This window comes from Mandrillus leucophaeus, unplaced genomic scaffold (genome assembly GCF_000951045.1).
Source record: "Mandrillus leucophaeus isolate KB7577 unplaced genomic scaffold, Mleu.le_1.0 Scaffold34, whole genome shotgun sequence".
NCBI classification, from domain to species: Eukaryota; Metazoa; Chordata; class Mammalia; order Primates; family Cercopithecidae; genus Mandrillus; species Mandrillus leucophaeus.
In genome coordinates this window covers 1,130,712-1,148,709 of record NW_012103587.1, presented here as the reverse complement: position 1 = coordinate 1,148,709, position 17,998 = coordinate 1,130,712, and the positions used below count along the sequence as shown (strand labels likewise).

The 17,998-nt window shown below is 58.0% G+C and overlaps 1 protein-coding gene across 1 annotated transcript in view; it reads left to right on the top strand.

The window, feature by feature from the left end:
• The window catches only part of NCOR2 (nuclear receptor corepressor 2), a 210,424-nt gene that overhangs the window by 165,211 nt on the left and 27,215 nt on the right, over window positions 1-17,998 (top strand). The window contains exons 25-38 of the mRNA XM_011988891.1: window positions 1,717-1,857; window positions 2,936-3,075; window positions 3,574-3,676; window positions 3,934-4,038; window positions 4,317-4,420; window positions 7,784-7,934; window positions 10,218-10,358; window positions 10,617-10,703; window positions 11,664-11,950; window positions 13,547-13,901; window positions 15,295-15,516; window positions 16,129-16,380; window positions 17,463-17,612; window positions 17,791-17,984. Of these exons, the coding sequence (XP_011844281.1) occupies window positions 1,717-1,857; window positions 2,936-3,075; window positions 3,574-3,676; window positions 3,934-4,038; window positions 4,317-4,420; window positions 7,784-7,934; window positions 10,218-10,358; window positions 10,617-10,703; window positions 11,664-11,950; window positions 13,547-13,901; window positions 15,295-15,516; window positions 16,129-16,380; window positions 17,463-17,612; window positions 17,791-17,984 (2,432 nt within the window). The remainder of the gene's footprint in view (window positions 1-1,716; window positions 1,858-2,935; window positions 3,076-3,573; window positions 3,677-3,933; window positions 4,039-4,316; window positions 4,421-7,783; window positions 7,935-10,217; window positions 10,359-10,616; window positions 10,704-11,663; window positions 11,951-13,546; window positions 13,902-15,294; window positions 15,517-16,128; window positions 16,381-17,462; window positions 17,613-17,790; window positions 17,985-17,998) is intronic.

The following is a 17,998-nucleotide window of genomic DNA, read 5'->3' as shown; positions in this document are numbered from 1 at the left end:
GGCCATGGTCTGCAGCCCCCGTGCCTGGGTTCGAAGCTGCTATCTGCCACTTGCTAGCTGGAGCCTTTGACCAGGTGACTTAACCTCTCGGCCTCTATTTTCCCGTCTGTGAAATGGGGATAATCAGTCAGTTCCTTGTAGGGTACTGTGAGAATAAATGAGTGAACATGCTTAGATCCATGTCAGCCATGGAGGCGTAAGAGAGCATTACCTCTTGGGTGTTGCCCTTTGCACGCTCCGCCTGGTAAGTAGCTTTGCCTGAGCTGGGGCTTCTCAGCCAGCCAGCGCACAGTCACTGTTTGCACTGGCTCAGTGGGCTTCTGATCCTGACTCGGCTAAGTATTTGCTGGTGAACTCAGATAAGCCCATTGGTGTGTCTGTACCTCAGTTTCCCTTCTGTAAAATGGGTCTGGCAGCAGTCTCTGTATGAGCTTAACAGGAGGCTCATGGAGGCCATGGGGTCCTGAGCACAGCAAACTGAGGCTGACGCTGCAGTTGTTATCTGGAGGGTCTGGGCTTATAACCCCCCACTGCCTGCCACAACATACACATCCATGCACTCACACACAAGAGTGAGAATTCCCCTGCGTCTGTGCCCCCCTGCCTCCTGTGGGCTGCCCACCTCGCCAGGGCACAAGTCCAGGGGAAACTCAGTCTTCCAGTATATGTATGCACATACACGTGTGCGCGCACACACACACGCACACACATCACAGGTCACCTCCTTCAACATTGTGTAGAGCACAAGCCAGCAAACTTTTCCTGCAAAGAGCCAGAGAGTAAATATTTTAGGCTTTGTGGGCCAGACAATCTCTTGCAAGGACTCAGTTCTGCCATAGACAATAAATAAATGAACAGATGTGACCACGCTCCAGTAAAAGCATATTTACAAAGTCAGACAGTGGGGCCAAGCGTGGTGACTCACGCCTGTAATTCCAGCACTCTGGAGGCCAAGGTGGGAGGATCTCTTGAGCCCAGTGGTTCAAGACCAGCCTGGGTACACATAACAAGACCTCATCTCTACAAAACCAAAACATAAATTAGCCAAGTGTGGTGCGGTGACACGTGCTTGTAGTCCCACCTACTTGGGAGGCTGAAGTGGGAAGATCCCTTGAACCCAAGAGTTCAAGACCAACCTGGGGCAACATAGCAAGACCCCATCTCTACAAAAGTAAAACAGATTAGCCAGGCATGGTGTGGTGGTGGGCGCCTGTATTCCCAGCTACTTGAGGGGCTGAGGTGGGAGAATCACTTGAGCCCAGAGGTCAAGACTGCAGTGAGCCATGACAGCACCAGTGCACTCCAGCCTGAGTGACAGAGGGAGACCCTGTCTCAAAAAAGTTAGGGGCAGACAGACCCCCTGAGAGACCGTTCGCCGCTTCCTGGCTTCGGGGCCTGTCCAGGGGCCTCGGCTTGCTGGACTTGGCTGAGTGCCTGTGGGGTTGTAGAGCCACAGGGTCCCGTTCTCGTCCTCAGGGGCAGCTGAGACCCCCCAGCCCAGACCTCGAGACCCCTCCCCTGCTGAGCAGAACACCATGGGGTTACAGAGCAGCGCCCGGGCAGGCAGACGTGGGGGGCTTCCCAGAGGAGCCCAGGCTGTCACGGGCCGCCACGACTGTGGGTGCAGGAAGGCCGTTTGAGTAGGGTCAGCCAGGGCTCCCGAGGTCTGACTGCCCTGCCTCCTGCCCTCAGCAGAGAAGCCTGTGTTCTTCCCAGCCTTCGCAGCCGAGGCCCAGAAGCTGCCTGGGGACCCCCCTTGCTGGACTTCCGGCCTGCCCTTCCCTGTGCCCCCCCGTGAGGTGATCAAGGCCTCCCCGCATGCCCCGGACCCCTCAGCCTTCTCCTACGCTCCACCTGGTAAGTAGCTCTGCCCGAGCTTGGGCTTTTCCTTCAGCCGGGGCACAGTTACTGTTGGCACTGTTGGCACTGTTGGCACTGGCTCAGAGCTGCACACAGAAGCACCTTAAAGCCTCATGGGACCCGGCTGGAGGGACAGCCTGGTCAGTGGAGGGAAAGGGGGAGATCTTTTGAGAAAGCTGCCCCAGGATTGAGGTTGAAGCCACTGGCAAGAGGGAGCCACAGCAGGTGCTTGAGCTGGCGAGGGGCAGGCTTAGAGTGGGAGCTATGTTTTCCATTGACGGCTTAGAGCTAGAGAATGGGCAGATGGTAGAAGAGCCTGGGGAAGGAGCAGAGGTGCTGCCTTGGTTCACAGACTGTGAGGCTGCATTTCGGCCCTGTTCTAGGTCCTGCAGCCCTGCTGGGCCTTGCCAGCTATATAGCAGCACAGCCGGGGGCTGGTACAGACTGTGTTGGTAAATGCTGGTCCCGAGGGATGCGTGGGCCAAGGGAGCCAGAACAGGGAAAGTCATGCCAGGCAGACGGAACAGCATGTGCAAAAGCCCTGTGGCAGGAGAGAGCAGGCAAACTTGAGAAACTGAATCCGGCCACCACTGCTGAAGCTTGGTGCCCAGTGAGCTGGGGAGACCAGGGGCCAGGTCAGGCAAGCCCGAAGGCCGAGTCAGGGGCTAAGACTTTGTCCTGAGGGCAGTGGGGAGCCATTGAGGGCACACAGCAGGGGGCGGGTGTGCACCAGTGACTTTTCCAAAAAGGTCCCTTTGGTTCGTGTAAGGGGAAGGGACTACTGGGAGCTACAGTGGAAATGGGAAGACTAGTTAGGGGATCCAGGTGAGACTGGAGGGGGCTTGGATCAGGACCTGGGCGGTGGGGAGGTGGGAGGCTTCCCCAGGATAGTGGTGTCTGCATCTAGGACTCAGGTCACTAATGAGGACGGAGCCGGGCAGGGCAACAGAGGGGCGCGCATGGATGGGCACTTCCTGGCCAGGACAGGGAAGAGGTGGAGTGCAGCCTGGGCTGTGTGTCCAGCAGGGACATGACTGCTCCTGGGCCCCACAATGGACAGACATGTGCTCCACAGGTCACCCGCTGCCCCTGGGCCTCCATGACACTGCCCGGCCCGTCCTGCCGCGCCCACCTACCATCTCCAACCCGCCTCCCCTCATCTCCTCTGCCAAGCACCCCAGTGTCCTCGAGAGGCAAATAGGTGCCATCTCCCAGGTGAGTGGTAGCCCTTCCTTTCTTCCTTTCTTGGGGGCTTGGTCTTCTCTGTAAAGTGGGGGCGATGGGACCAGTGAAGTCTGGGTGGGGGCCAGGCTCTTGGGGGTCTGGGTCATTTCCACTCAGGCATCTGGGGTCTGAGCTGGCTGGGTCCTGCCCCAGGTACTCAGGGCCTCGTCCCTGGGGGGGTCACTCTGTGTTGCAGTCAAGGGCACGGCTCGGGAACCAGGCTGTGTGGCCTCAGGCAAGTTACTTAACCTCCTGTTTCCCCCACTGTGAAATGGAAGGGCAAATGCGAGGGGCTCAGAGGGTATGGCCCCTTCACAGGGGAGGGGGCCGAGGCTTGGGAGCAGCAGTGACTTGTCTGCCATGACACAGCTGGACAGCAGCCCCGGCCTCTGACCCACATGTGGGCTTTGTGAACCGGAGCATTAGGCACTCTGGACTGTGGGGGAGGGACCAGGGTGCCCCTGTGACCTCACAACTCTGCACCTACAGGGAATGTCGGTCCAGCTCCACGTCCCGTACTCAGAGCATGCCAAGGCCCCGGTGGGCCCCGTCACCATGGGGCTGCCCCTGCCCATGGACCCCAAAAAGCTGGGTAAGGCTCCTGGCCCATCTATCTGGGTGGCTCAGGCTGGGCTCCGGCTGTCCTGTGGCTGGGGGTGGAGGTGAGGAAGGGGTATCTTGGCCCACGGTACTCCAGGTAGCAGCTGGGAGGTTCCCCCTCAGCAGCCCTGGCTGGAACATGGTGAGGAGGGGCGGCGCTTCCCAGCCCCCGGCTCAGGTTGGGTGGGGACAAGCCTCCCGGGACTCTGCCCCGGCCGCACATGACTCGCTCCTCTTACTGGTCCTCAGCACCCTTCAGCGGAGTGAAGCAGGAGCAGCTGTCCCCACGGGGCCAGGCTGGGCCACCGGAGAGCCTGGGGGTGCCCACAGCCCAGGAGGCGTCCGTGCTGAGAGGTGAGGGCCCTTCTGCCCTGGACCCCCAGCATCTGCCCCTGTTCCCGGGATGCCCAAGGGGCCCTTTATTCAAAACCTGCTGGGGAGCATCCTCTCCCAGAGGGTCTGGGGACCCCTCTTCACAGCCGTCTCCCTCACCATTTAGGGGTAGGGGGACTCCCTCTGCGTTGAAACAAGCACAACTTGTGGGTCGCTCAGTCAGGGTGGCTCTCAGGACCGGGGCCTGAGGAAGGAAGGGCCACAGACACCCTCTCAGCCCCGTGTCTTGTGTCTTCCAGGGACAGCTCTGGGCTCAGTTCCGGGCGGAAGCATCACCAAAGGCATTCCCAGCACACGGGTGCCCTCGGACAGCGCCATCACATACCGCGGCTCCATCACCCACGTAGGTGTCCTGGGGTGCGGCATGAAGGATGGGTTGGGACCGGCATGGGACCAGCCCATCTTATAACCCCTCATTGTCACCAAACCATTAGCCTCAGCCGATGGGGTGATGACGGGGGGACAGCAGTTCACTCCATGAGCTTTCATCTTGTCTGCATGGAGTCAGGCACTGGGGTTGCCAAGCACAGCTCAAAACTCTGCTTTCAGGGAGCTGCCATGTAGTGGAAGGAAACAGACCAGGGTAAATAAGTCAGCTGGTGAAAACTGAGCAGGCAGAGGCAGAATGTTAGTGCCCCGCGGCTGAGAATGCCTGGCCAGGGAGATTGCTTAGACAGGTGAGGAAGGTGACATGTCAGCTGTGGCCGGAAGAAATTGAGGGTGCAAGCCATGCGGGAATCTCAGGGAACAACATTCTAGGCTCAGGGAACAGCATGTGCAAAGACAGAGCGTGAGAGGGTTCCTGAATCGTGCCAGAAGTGGTGCCCCAGCCTTGCAGCTGGTGAGCTGTGGACCCAGGGTTTTGTGCCACGAGTGTCTGGCTCTAGAACACAGCGACAGTTTGTGGGCTCATACACGCGCACACACGCACACTTGTTCTACCAGTGGAGCTGCGGGCGACAGGATGGTCCACAGGGAGGTGCTTTTGACTCAGGCAGCGTCAAATCCCACCACAGAGGAGCTGTTTACACTTCGTCCTTCCCTGAAATCTGTAGGTTTGAAAACTCGGAGCTTTCAAAGGCAACTGTGCTGAGTGGGAAGGGCAAGTGCTTTGGGCAAAAGTCAGGCTGAGGGCCCTCAGCTGCCAGCTCTGTCACCCACTCAGACAGCGGCCTGCCCTGACTCAGTTTCCCCTTTGCTAACTTCCTGGGGGAGTCATTCTCCTAAAGTCATAGGAAGCTTTGAGGTTCCCAGGCGTCCACCTGCTCTGGGTTCCTGGGTGGCCGTGACCCGCACCCTTCCTCGAACCCTCCCAGTTACACACACGTCTTTGATTGCTTTTGGCAGAGAGCCAGCCGCCAAAACATGTGAGATAGGCGAGGGTCAAACTTCCCTGCAGTCTCGCTACCAGATAGTGAGGAAGTCAGCGTGTGGCCTGCACACATAGAGCTGTTTTATTAACCGAGTGGGTGCCCCAGGCAGGGACCATGTGGTTCCACAGCTGGCGAGGGAGGCTCGAGGAGGTCACAGCTCCCTGATCCTCCAGGGACTTCCTGCCCATCTTGGGAGTAGAGTTCACTGGGGCCAAGAGCAAGAGGCTACGGGCTCATCTCCTGGAAGCCGACGTTATGCAAACAGAAGCTTCCCTGTTAATGGGAGTTTGTGCCATGTATTCTCCCAAGAGCAGGGGCCACCGGCTGGATTTCTGTTCTCTGTCCATGTCCCTGAAGATGGCACGTCTAAAATACTATAGCTCAGAAACATCAAGCTGGGCACGGTGGCTCATGCCTGTCAGCCCAGCATTTGGGGAGGCCAAGGTGGGAGGATTGCTTGAGCCCAGGAGTTTGAGACCAGCCTGGACAAAAAGAGGCCTGTCTCTACAGCAGATTTAAAAATTGGCTGGGCATGGTGGCACATCCCTGCAGTCTCAGCTGCTCGGGACTGGGAGGCAGGAGGATCACTTGAGCCCAGGATTTTGAGGCTGCAGTGAGCTATGACGGTGCTCTAGACTCCACCCTGGGCAATGCAGCAAGATCCCTTCTCAAAAAAAAAAAAAGAATCAGATGCCTCAGTTTCACCATGGAGAGCCCCCCCCCACACACACACTTTTAAATCATTTATTGTGGTATTCAGTAAGCCACTGATTTCTGCAGTACAAACGCAGTCTGACATGGACCATCTGATGTTAGGGCTGGAGACAGAAAGAGGCACTTGTATCAGCTGCCTCTGGGCGGGGCTTTTCCCGCCAGGATGCTGCAGGCTTCCCCTTGTGCTTTCCTGATGGGAGCAGTGGCTGCCCGGAGCTGTCACCTGACTTAGCACCTATTGTGCCATACTTTAGTGCACAGGTGACTTACAGCACTGCAGGGAGATGCTGCTCAGAGTATTTGCTTTGAGAAGCTTGGGGGTAGCTCACTGGAATTCAGGGCATCTTGCTGTTGCCCTCCACAAAGACCAGGATCTGCGATGAGCACCCCGGGGTACCAGGTGCTGCCCTCTGCCAGGGGATGTCCCCACCTGAGCAAGTCCAGCCAGAGACTCAGAGCTCACTGGTCCAGGTCTTGGGACATAGTAGGACCCCTACCGTTGAATCTGCTCCTGGAATCCTAGAAAGAGAAGAGGGATGTTGAGATTTGGGGATCCCTTGTCTGTGCCAGCTGCCTTTGAGAATCATCAATGCAGAATGTTGTCATTTTGTGGATGTGCAAACTGAGGCTCAGAAAGGAGGTCCCACGGTAACTTGGTAGTAAAGTTGCTGTTTGACACCCAACATTCTGACTCCAAAGTCGTATTCTAACTCTGATGCTTATGTTCTTGAAAGTCACCTGCGGCAGGATGCTGCCCCATGTGGCCTCTGCTCTCTGCTTGAACACATCCTCTGACGGGGACCTCATTCCCTATATGGTAGTGGTTCTCAGTCGGGGGAAATTGTGCCTCCAACTGTCTGGGGACATTTGCAATTGTCCTAACTTGGTGGGGGACACACTGGGGAGGCGTGTACTACTGGCATCTAGTGCTTTGAAGCCAGGGACGCTGTCATATAGCCCGCAGTGCACAGGGCAGCCCCGCAACAAAGAAGGGCCCAGCTCCAGCTGGCAGGAGGGCCGAGGTGGAAAACCTGGGTTAGAACTAAAATTTCTGGTGTCCTGCCCTGACGTGAGTCCTTGTCCTGGTTTTAGGAAACCAAAGTGCATGACGTGGTCATGGGCACAGCCCAGGAGCAGAAACCTCAGCATCCCCACCAGTTACCGTTTTCAGTAACTGAATGTCAAGGCTCTGAGGAGTAAAACCCATGCAGTGGTGGGGACACAGACTCCAGGACCAAAATGCCTGGGTTCAAGTCCCCGCCTGACTTTACCCCAGGTAAAGTCACCATGCCTCCCTGTGCCTCGGTTTCCCCATGTGAAACAGGCATAATCAATAGGGTTGCCTTAGGGTTGTTTCAAGTATTAAATGAGCGAATCCATAGAGAGCAGCCAGAAGAGTGTCCCGTGCTCATGGGAAGCAGTGGACAAGGGATCCTCATTCTTCAGCTTCCTCACAGGGTTTGTTCCGTGCAAGCTCTTACCCTTTTGAGACAGTGTGTGTGTGGACACACGTGTGCATCGGTGGGCACGTGGGCTTGTAAGCACGTCTGTGTCTGCATTTGAGTTGAGAGGGGTCCTGGGCTGCAGCCTCATGGGCGCTCACCCCTCTGCACCTGCAGGGCACACCAGCTGATGTCCTGTACAAGGGCACCATCACCAGGATCATCGGCGAGGACAGCCCGAGTCGCCTGGACCGCAGCCGGGAGGACAGCCTACCCAAGGGCCACGTCATCTACGAAGGCAAGAAGGGCCACGTCTTGTCCTATGAGGGTGAGTCGCGGGAGGAAAGGAGGCCCAGGACCAGGGGAGGAATGTGCTTGGCCCACTGAAGTAGCTTCACAGGGAGGCAGGGCTGGGTTGACATCAGAAAGCACAGTCTCATAGGTATGCAAGAGAGCAGTAGGGAAGCGTCGGCCTTAGCTGCATCCCACCTCCGCCTAGTTCTTTACAATTTAGGAAACAAACTTGTGGCCAACCTTTTTAGAAGCATAGGAGGGAAACTGAGGCCCAGAGCAGAAGCCCAAGCTCATGCTGCCAGACCTCCAGCACGGCACTGACAAACCGTGCCGTCTCTCACTGGCCGTGAAAGAGGCCATGGCCAGAGTGCGCCTCACCCCGCCGTGCCCCAGGCGCTTGCTGTGGAGCCCCCATCCTCTCCCTCTCTAGGCTCTGGGTTCCAGAACCAGGAGACCCTGCCAGGAAGGAGTTAAGGGAGTCGAGTGCCGGGAAAGAGAATTGCCTGGCAGCCTAGGGCACCCAGGGGTGTGGAGATGAAAGCTGCTAATGGGCGCCTCTCTCAGCACTGCAGCTGCAAGGCCCGGAACTGCCTCTCCTCCATCCGCTTCCGCCTGTGCCTGCGGCCCCCTCCCCAGGCCTGGGAAGTGGAGGTGGCACTGTGTAGCTTAGGAACATATGCGCTCCCTGCTGCCACGGAGAGAGCCTTGGAGACAGGCCTGCAGCTGTGTCTTGGGTGCCAGCTCATGCCCTAGTGCCCCTGGACTGAGTGCCCTGGGGGTGGCGGGAAGCCTGGGAAGGGCTGGTGGCGGGGTTAGTCAAGGGCTTGTCTTGAGAGGTCACTGGGTAGAATCCCACCTTGGGACCCCCGACCAGTGCCTGAGCCTTTATAGGCCTTGAGTGTATCGTCTTCATCATGGGCTTCAGTCGGGGCCCTTAAACTCTCGTCTGCTCCCCGGGCCAGGTAGGCAGTGCGGGCAGCGGCAGGTGTGAGACTATAGGAAGTGCGGAGGACTCTGGTGCCTGCCCACGCCGTCCACTCCCCCACGGCCACCGGTCAGCCAGGCTTCCCATCTCTCCGTTTTTATCTGCAATCCCCCAATGTTTAAACATCGGCGGTTAATTTGGAGTGTTTTCTGAACAGCAACCCAGTACCCTCCTGTTGGCAACCACTGGAGTAGCTCATGGGCTGCGGGTCACACAAAGCAGTGGTTGAAAGCCTGAGAGCCTGTCAGCTGGTCATTCCCTCTGAGGGGTGGGGCGGGGGCTCCTTTCTGATAGCTCTGGACTCAGCTGCCCTGGAGGGAGAGCCCTGGCTGATGGGCAAAGCCAAGCCTTTACCTTTGGGGGCCACCTCCATCTGTTCAACCCTCTGCCTGTCCGGGGAGTGGTGACCGGGCCAATCTGGGCTCCTTTGACCTGGCGAGGCCACTCCTGCCACGGAGACTCCCTCACCACTCCCTGCAACACACACCTTTCCATGCACATGCGGACTCGTGGTCGGACACTCACATGCACATCGACACAGGCTTCTGGGTGTGACGTGTACACATGCAAAGCCGTGTACTGCCTGGCACCCTGGTACATGTGTGTACATGGACCCACTTAGTTCTCAGCAGCCAGGCGTGTGCCCACATCCACTCCTGCACACACAGACCCGTGCCCGTGCACACGCGTGCTCCTGCCTGCCCCGCACATCCACTCTGCTGATGCGTCAGTGCACACGCGTGCCCCTACCTGCCCTCACATCCACTCTACTGATGTGTCAGTGCACACGCGTGCTCCTGCCTGCCCGCACATCCACTCTGCTGATGCGTCTCTGCACACGCGTGCCCCTACCTGCCCGCACATCCACTCTGCTGATGTGTCAGTGCACACGCGTGCTCCTGCCTGCCCCTACATGCACTCTGCTGATGCGTCTTTGCTCACGTGCATGTGTGTGCACGTGTTCACGCCCCATGTCAGCGCCTGTGTGTGTGACCACAGACTTGCATGCTCATGTGTGGTCACAGGCAAACCCTTGCTTGCAGACCAGCACCCTGGAGGGCTGGGGTATGGAGCGCAGGCAGCGTGCTTTGCTTCTCCCACTGTGTAACCCCCTGGAAAAGCTCTTGGGTCCTGCTGGCAGGCCCGGGGGCTGCAGGCTGTGGGCTCCCTCTGGAGGCCTCAGCTGTGAGGCCTTGTGACAGGCCAGCATAGAAGCACCGCTGGCTCTTGCCCACCAACTCTGCCTGTCCTGCCTGTCTACCGCAGTCCTGGGCCCATGCACACGGTCACCCCGTGCCCAGCTCCTCACCAAGTGCTTTGTGTGGTTTCCAGGTGGCATGTCTGTGACCCAGTGCTCTAAGGAGGATGGCAGAAGCAGCTCAGGACCCCCCCACGAGACGGCTGCCCCCAAGCGCACCTACGACATGATGGAAGGCCGTGTGGGCAGAGCCATCTCCTCGGCCAGCATCGAAGGTGATAGCAGGGAAAAGACTTCATCTAGGCACCCCCTGCAGGGCAGTGGAGGGGAATGGCTGACCCCATTTTACAGATGGGGAAACCGAGGCTGGGCTTTCTGAGGCTCCATCTGGAGGCAGCGCAGGGACCTTCACGTGCTGGGTCTTACTCCACCATCATCGCGGGGACGACCACTGGTGGCTGTAGACACCCCTGTCACTGCCCAGTGCCGGCTCAGGGACCCATGGAATGATGGCCTTGCCCCCTCCCACCCAGGTCTCATGGGCCGTGCCATCCCACCTGAGCGACACAGCCCCCACCACCTCAAAGAGCAGCACCACATCCGCGGGTCAATCACACAAGGTACCGCCCTGTCCCCTGCTCCCTGGGTGCCCCAACGGGTGTACAGTCAAGCAGGGCACAGGAGGGGAGAGACACAGCCAGAGTGTGGTGGGAACTCAGGACAGGAATGCAGAAAGGCCTGTAGTACATGCGTACGTGATCAGTACGTGAGCTACGGAGCAAGGGTGTCTCTTACTTATTTGAAAACAAAAATGAAAAGCAAAAGACCGCCGATCACCCCTCTGCTTTTAGGTGTTACATAGCAACTGCCCTGTGCTTGGCACTAACCGGCATATCGTTTTACAGAACATCCTGGTGAGGCACATGCGATTGGGAGAGGCTTGGAGAGCTCTGAGAACTCTTTCAGGTTCTCGTGGCTGGTCCATGGCACAGCCAGCTACTGTGAACTTGGCAGCTTTGTGGTCTTTATTTTTTATCTTTATTTTGTTGTTGTCGTTGGCGTCTGAGACAGGGTCTCATTCTTGCCCAGGCTGGAGTGCAGTGGCACGATCTCAGCTCATTGTAGCCTCCGCCTTTCAGGCTTAAACAATCCTCCCACTTTAGCCTCCCGAGTAGCTGGGACCACAGATGCACACTGCCACATCCAGCTAATTTTTGTATTTTTGTAGAGATGGGGTTTCGCCCTGCTGCCCAGGCTGGTCTCAAACTCCTGAGCTCAAGCTATCTGCCTGCCACAGCCCCCTCAAAGTGTTGGGATTACAAGCGTGAGCTACTGCACCCAGCCTGTGGTTTTAGCTTCATGATTTCATAGTGTTCACGACTTACTGAGGTGGTTCAGTTAATATTCTCGTTTTATGTATGAAGAAGCTGAGGCCCAGAGAGATCAGATTCCCTGATCAAGGTCACACAGCAAGTGGGGATTCGAACTCAGGCAGTCTAGCTCCAGAACCCACTGGTGCAGAAGCTCTTGGTGGGTCTGGACGGGGCAGGGCGTGAGGGTCAGTGCTGTCCGCCCGGCAGGGATCCCTCGGTCCTACGTGGAAGCACAGGAGGACTACCTGCGTCGGGAGGCCAAGCTCCTAAAGCGGGAGGGCACGCCTCCACCCCCACCGCCCCCGCGGGACCTGACCGAGGCCTACAAGACGCAGGCCCTGGGCCCCCTGAAGCTGAAGCCGGCCCATGAGGGTCTGGTGGCCACGGTGAAGGAGGCGGGCCGCTCCATCCATGAGATCCCGCGCGAGGAGCTGCGGCACACGCCCGAGCTGCCCCTGGCCCCGCGGCCACTCAAGGAGGGCTCCATCACGCAGGTACGGCTGGGGCCAGGCAGGCAGGCCCAGTTCTAGGAGGGGCGGCGGTGGCTATGAGACATTGCCCTGGGCCTCTCCACATAAGGAAACCGAGGCTGAGAGCCCTCGCCTGCCTTACAGTCAACCAACTGCTTGTCCCTGGGCCTCGGCTGTGCAAGTTCCGGGGCTGTGCAGGGGGCATCAGGCTCCTGACCTCATTCCACTGAACTCCCATTGTTCCCATTCAGGGAGAGAAACTGAGGCCCCGAGAAGCCAGGCAGGCTTCCAAGGCCACAGGACTCAACACAGTCACGAGTAACTGAATAACTGCCTCCGTTGAATCTTTGGCGCGGCTTGAGGATGTTGCATGCGTTCATTGTTTCACCCCCTAGCAACGCTCTGAGGTCGTTTTCTTAATGACCTTATTTTATTGCTGAGTAAATGGAGGTTCAGAGAGGCTTAACGACTCACCCAGAGTCATGCAGCAAATGCAGCTGTGAAACCCAAATCCAGATATTCCTACAGCTGCAGCATCCACTGCACCCCCCAGCAGGCTGCACCATAAGAGGCCCCCGTCCCACCAGGCAGCCCCAGCGCAGTAGGGGAAGTTCCGTGCCGATGGGACGAGGAGCTGCTCGGTGGAAAGCCCCTGAAGGCCACCGTCCTTCCATGTAGGCAGAGGTGGCCTCCTGTGAAGGGGAAGAAGAGTGGGAGCCACTCTGGGGCTGTGGGGCTGTGAGGCGGAAGGATTGGGGTGGGTGTCCCGGGAGGGGTTCCAGCTTGCAGGAAGGTTTTGAAGCCGGGGAGAAGGTGGAAGCAGTAAGATCCCTGAATGCCAGGGGAAGGGTTTGGCTCTCAGCCCCTAGGCAATTATGGAGTCCTTGGCAAGCATCCACCGCATTACCAAGACAGGGGCCAGATTCTAGAATAATCTTTTGAAAAACAAGGGCAGTTCCCCTTTTTATGAAAGTAATGAAGACATCCCTAAATAGAGTTTTGTTGCTTGCAAAGCCCTGAGGCCCCACCACATCAGTGTCTCCCAAGCCTGCTGAACAGGGGCAGGGGACCTGGTGGCCTGGCTACGAAGGTCCCAGTCTGGACTGTAACCCCCGCCATTTCCTCAGCCACCCTTTCGGTCCCGAGAGCAAACACCTCAGCCCTGACCTCAGTGTCCCCGGGGCTGAAAGCCTCAGGGCGGGTGGCATTGAGTCTGGGTGCTGACTTTCTCTGCTCGGCATTGGGTGGGCCCCGGAGGGTCTCAGGCTGAACAGAGGAAGGTTTTACCCACATGCGGGTGTCGGGCGTCTTTCTGGCGAACTCCAGGGACCATGAGGGGGCCTACCACTCGCAGCAGGGAGAGCGGACTGCCAAACTTTTTACCCCTTTCAGCAGCCCTCCCAGGGAGCTTGGGGACCAGGGTCAGGCCCGGGGTGGGCAGGGCAGTAAGTAACAAGTGTGCCCATCTCAGGGTTAGCAAAGCTGTCCGTCTCCCTGCCTCTGGAGGCATAAGATGTCACTTCCATCTTATAGATGACAAACTGAGGCTCAGAAGGGGGATGCAGCTGGTCTGGGCTATGGCTGTGGCCAAGGCTGGAGCTCACACCCCCTCTGCCCCAGGGCACCCCGCTCAAGTACGACACCGGCACGTCCACCACTGGCTCCAAAAAGCACGACGTACGCTCCCTCATCGGCAGCCCTGGCCGGACGTTCCCACCTGTGCACCCGCTGGACGTGATGGCTGACGCCCGGGCACTGGAACGCGCCTGCTACGAGGAGAGCCTGAAGAGCCGGCCGGGGACCGCCGGCAGCTCGGGGGGCTCCATTGCGCGTGGTGCCCCAGTCATTGTGCCTGAGCTGGGCAAGCCGCGGCAGAGCCCCCTGACCTATGAGGACCATGGGGCACCCTTCGCTGGCCACCTTCCGCGAGGCTCGCCTGTGACCACGCGAGAGCCCACGCCGCGCCTGCAGGAGGGTGAGTGAGTGGGGTGTACGTGGGCCTGAGTGGGGTGGGCGCCTGTCTGGGAAAGCTGTGCCTCCCCATCCACTATTAGCTTAGTTCGCACCCGGGTCATCCTCGCCACCTGCTGTCCACCACATCCAAACCACCTGCAGTCCTGTGGACTCTGCCTCCAATTCCAAACCCTGTCCAATTTCTTGCCACCTCCCAGACCACCATGGTGTCTCACCTACTTTCCCCCACGCCCCTCCCTCTTCCTGCTGTAATCCACTCTGCAAACAGCTGCCCGAATACTTTTTAAAAATGCAAATCAAATTATTCCACTTCCCTGCTTTCATCCTTCTAGCAACTTCACACATTTTGCTATGGCCTTGGGGCGCCTGCATGTTGGGGCCCTGCCTGCCTCTTGTTCAACCAGATTCCTTCGTCCTCCCCAGCCCCAGCCCCAGGCCCCCTTTCTCTTTGTTCCCTGGCCATGCTCAGCTGGGTCAATTCCGTCTTTGCTGGGGACCTTTGCATGGCTCCTCCTCTTTGCCTGCCATGTCGCTGCCTTCCAGATCTTTACACAGTGGGTTTCTTCCCATCCCTCGGGTCTTCGTTTCAATGTTACATCCTTGCAGAGGCTTCTTCTAACCAAACCCCCTCTCCCCACTTCATATCACATGCTGTGACGTTTTAAAATTGTCTTCCGGCCAGGCATGGTGGCGTACGCCTGTAATCCCAGCACTTTGGGAGGCCGAGGCAGGCAGATCACCTGAGGTCAGGAGTTCAAGACCAGCCTGGTCAACATGGTGAAACCCTCTCTACTAAAAATACAAAAAAATAGCCGGGTGTGGTGGTGTGCACCTGTAATTCCAGCTACTCGGGAGGCTGAGGCAGGAGAATCGCTTGAGCCTGGGCGGCAGAGGTTACAGTGAGCAGAGATCGTGCCACTGCACTCCAGCCTGGGCAACAAGAGTGAAACTCCATCTCAAAAAAAAAAAAGAAAGCAAATTTTCTTCCGCGGGTGTTTCACTCTGTAATTCTCATTTGTTTGCTAGTTTATCACCTGTCTCTCCCATTGAATGTCAGTTCGTGGGGGCTGGGATTGCTGTCTGCTTTGTTCACTGCGGTGTCCCCAGTTCTCACAACAATGCTTGCCACATTGTAGAGGCTGCATCAATTTTTTTTATTGATTGAGTGAATGGATTAAAGAATGAATTTTTTAAAAACTATAACACGAGAGCAAATGAGTCAAAGCAAAAAAGTGAACTAAGGCAATGAAGAAATGAAGGAGTGAATGAAGAGGCCTGGTCCTTGGGATCCCGAGGACCCTACCCTCAAACGACTCCCCATAAACGCCAGCCCCAGAGGCCCTGCATGGGGAGCCGGTGCAGAGGCCCGATGCATCCACCTTGCCCGTCCACAGGCAGCCTCTCGTCCAGCAAGGCATCCCAGGACCGAAAGCTGACGTCGACGCCTCGTGAGATCGCCAAGTCCCCGCACAGCACTGTGCCCGAGCACCACCCACACCCCATCTCGCCCTATGAGCACCTACTTCGGGGCGTGAGTGGCGTGGACCTGTATCGCAGCCACATCCCCCTTGCCTTCGACCCCACCTCCATACCCCGCGGCATCCCTCTGGACGCAGGTGATTGCCCCGGGGCTCCCAGAACCCTGCGGTGGTGCTGCACAGGGCCAGGGACCTCATCAGTGTTCCCTCAGGGACTCCTTAGACATCAACTGTCAGGTTCCCCTGGATGGGGAAACTGAGGCCTCGAGATTGGAAGACCCAACAGTGTAATCATGACCAGCTTAGGTTGGAGCAGAATTTCTCTTAGTAGTTTGCAGGACATGTGGGGTTAAACATTTCAGTGGTTTTCTTTTCCTGCAGGACTGATCAGTGCCTTTAGCAATGCAGTGGTATCAAATGGGGACTTGTGTATATGCGTTTTTCAAATAGACATGATCTGAAAATCTTTTTAAAATGTCGCATCCCTTTAGTGTGTTCATCTGCATGGGGATGTCCTATGTTTGGGACAACTTCCGTGCAAAAAGCATCCTTCATAGAAGTCACCCCCTTGTGTCCTGGGGCCATGTTTTCCTGCTGTCGGGCGCTCAGTTCTGGCTTGTGCTTTGGGCAGCCGCACATGTAGGTGGGAGAAGCTATCCATTGCAGAAGTAGGGGGCATCCAGACAGGTGGAGCGACGCCATCAGGCCTAGGTGTGGCTGGCCTCACATGAGCTCCCCTCTGTCCCGCAGCTGCTGCCTACTACTTGCCCCGGCACCTGGCCCCCAACCCCACCTACCCGCACCTGTACCCACCCTACCTCATCCGCGGCTACCCCGACACGGCAGCGCTGGAGAACCGGCAGACCATCATCAATGACTACATCACCTCACAGCAGATGCACCACAACGCAGCCACCGCCATGGCCCAGCGAGCCGACATGCTGAGGGGCCTCTCGCCCCGCGAGTCCTCACTGGCACTCAACTACGCTGCCGGCCCCCGAGGTGCGTGGGCAGGCAGACCACCTCCACTGGGTTTGGCCTTATTCCCAAAGGACATGCGTGTACCCTGTGGCCTTGCGGAGGCAGCTGGACCTGGTCACCTTGTGTGTCACCTTGTGTGAACAGACCTGAGTGGGTGGCCTGGGGTTGTGCATGCCGTGGGTGCTGGTTGGCATCTGGTAGGTGAGTGCCGGCGTGTGCCTCCTGGCTGCATCCTCAGTGGGTGTGCGTGCATCTGTGTATACTCTTAGGATACAGGGGCCTCAGGAGCTTAAAGAAAGATCAAAATGTGGCTGGGCACAGTGGCTCGTGCCTGTAATCCCAGCACTTGGGGAGGCCGAGGCGGGTGGATAACAAGATCAGGAGTTTGAGACCAGCCTGATCAACGTGGTGAAACCCCGTCTCTACTAAAAATACAAAAATTAGCCAGGCATGGTGATGCGCACCTGTAGTCCCAGCTACTCAGGAGGCTGAGGCAAGAGAATCACCTGAACCCGGGAGGCGGTGGTTGCAGTGAGCGGAGATTGTGCCACTGCACTTCAGCCTGGGGGACAGGGCGAGACTCTGTCTCAAAAAAAAAAAGAAAAAAGATGAAAATGTGAGGTGAGGCTGTTTGGAGTTTGTTCCTTTGCCTCGTAAACAGCCCACAGCTGCTTTGCATGCACGTGTTCCAGGGCTGTCCTCAGAAATGCTTCTGGAATAACCAAGTTCTAGTTGGGGTTCAGCTGGAAAAGCCGAAGTCACACTAGGTATTTTGAACAGCGTGGGTTGAATACAGGGAATGGATTGTGTAGGTGTGAGAGGCTGAAGGGGCACAGAGGGCCTGAGATGGGAACCAGTGAGGGCAGCTGGAGGAGATGCCGCGGCTCAGGCTTGGGAGCAGAAGAGGAGGTGGGACCGAGAGAACCTGAGCATTCAGGAAAGGGTTCTATGGCTGGTGCTGGGAGCTGAGGAGGGAGTGCCCGCCACCAGCTCTGCTGGCTCCAGGAGTGTGTGCCATGCTCTCCAGGAGGGTGATCTGGCCGGTGGGCAGCCTGGCCTCTCTCCTCCCTGTGGCTACAGCCCTGGCCCAACACCTCCCGCAGGCATCATCGACTTGTCCCAAGTGCCACACCTGCCCGTGCTGGTGCCCCCAACGCCAGGCACCCCAGCCACCGCCATGGACCGCCTTGCCTACCTCCCCACCGCACCCCAGCCCTTCAGCAGCCGCCACAGCAGCTCCCCACTCTCCCCAGGTAGCGCCACCGCCCAGTCCAGGGTGGGGACCCCGGCATCCAGGGTGGGGACCCCTCCCATCCATGGGAGGTGGCTGGGGATGGGCGGCAGGCCCTGCTCTCTCTGCCCCAGCCTAGAAGACAAAGCCAGGCTCTTCTTGGGCCCTGGGGCTGAGTCTCTGGCCTTTGGGTTTCCTAGGAGGCCCCACGCACTTGACAAAACCAACCACCACGTCCTTGTCCGAGCGGGAGCGAGACCGGGATCGGGAGCGTGACCGGGATCGGGAGCGGGAAAAGTCCATCCTCACATCCTCCACGACGGTGGAGCATGCGCCCATCTGGAGGCCCGGTAGGGCATCAGAGCCCCCCACCGCCCCCGCCCCGGGACTCCCTGTGGGCCGCAGGAG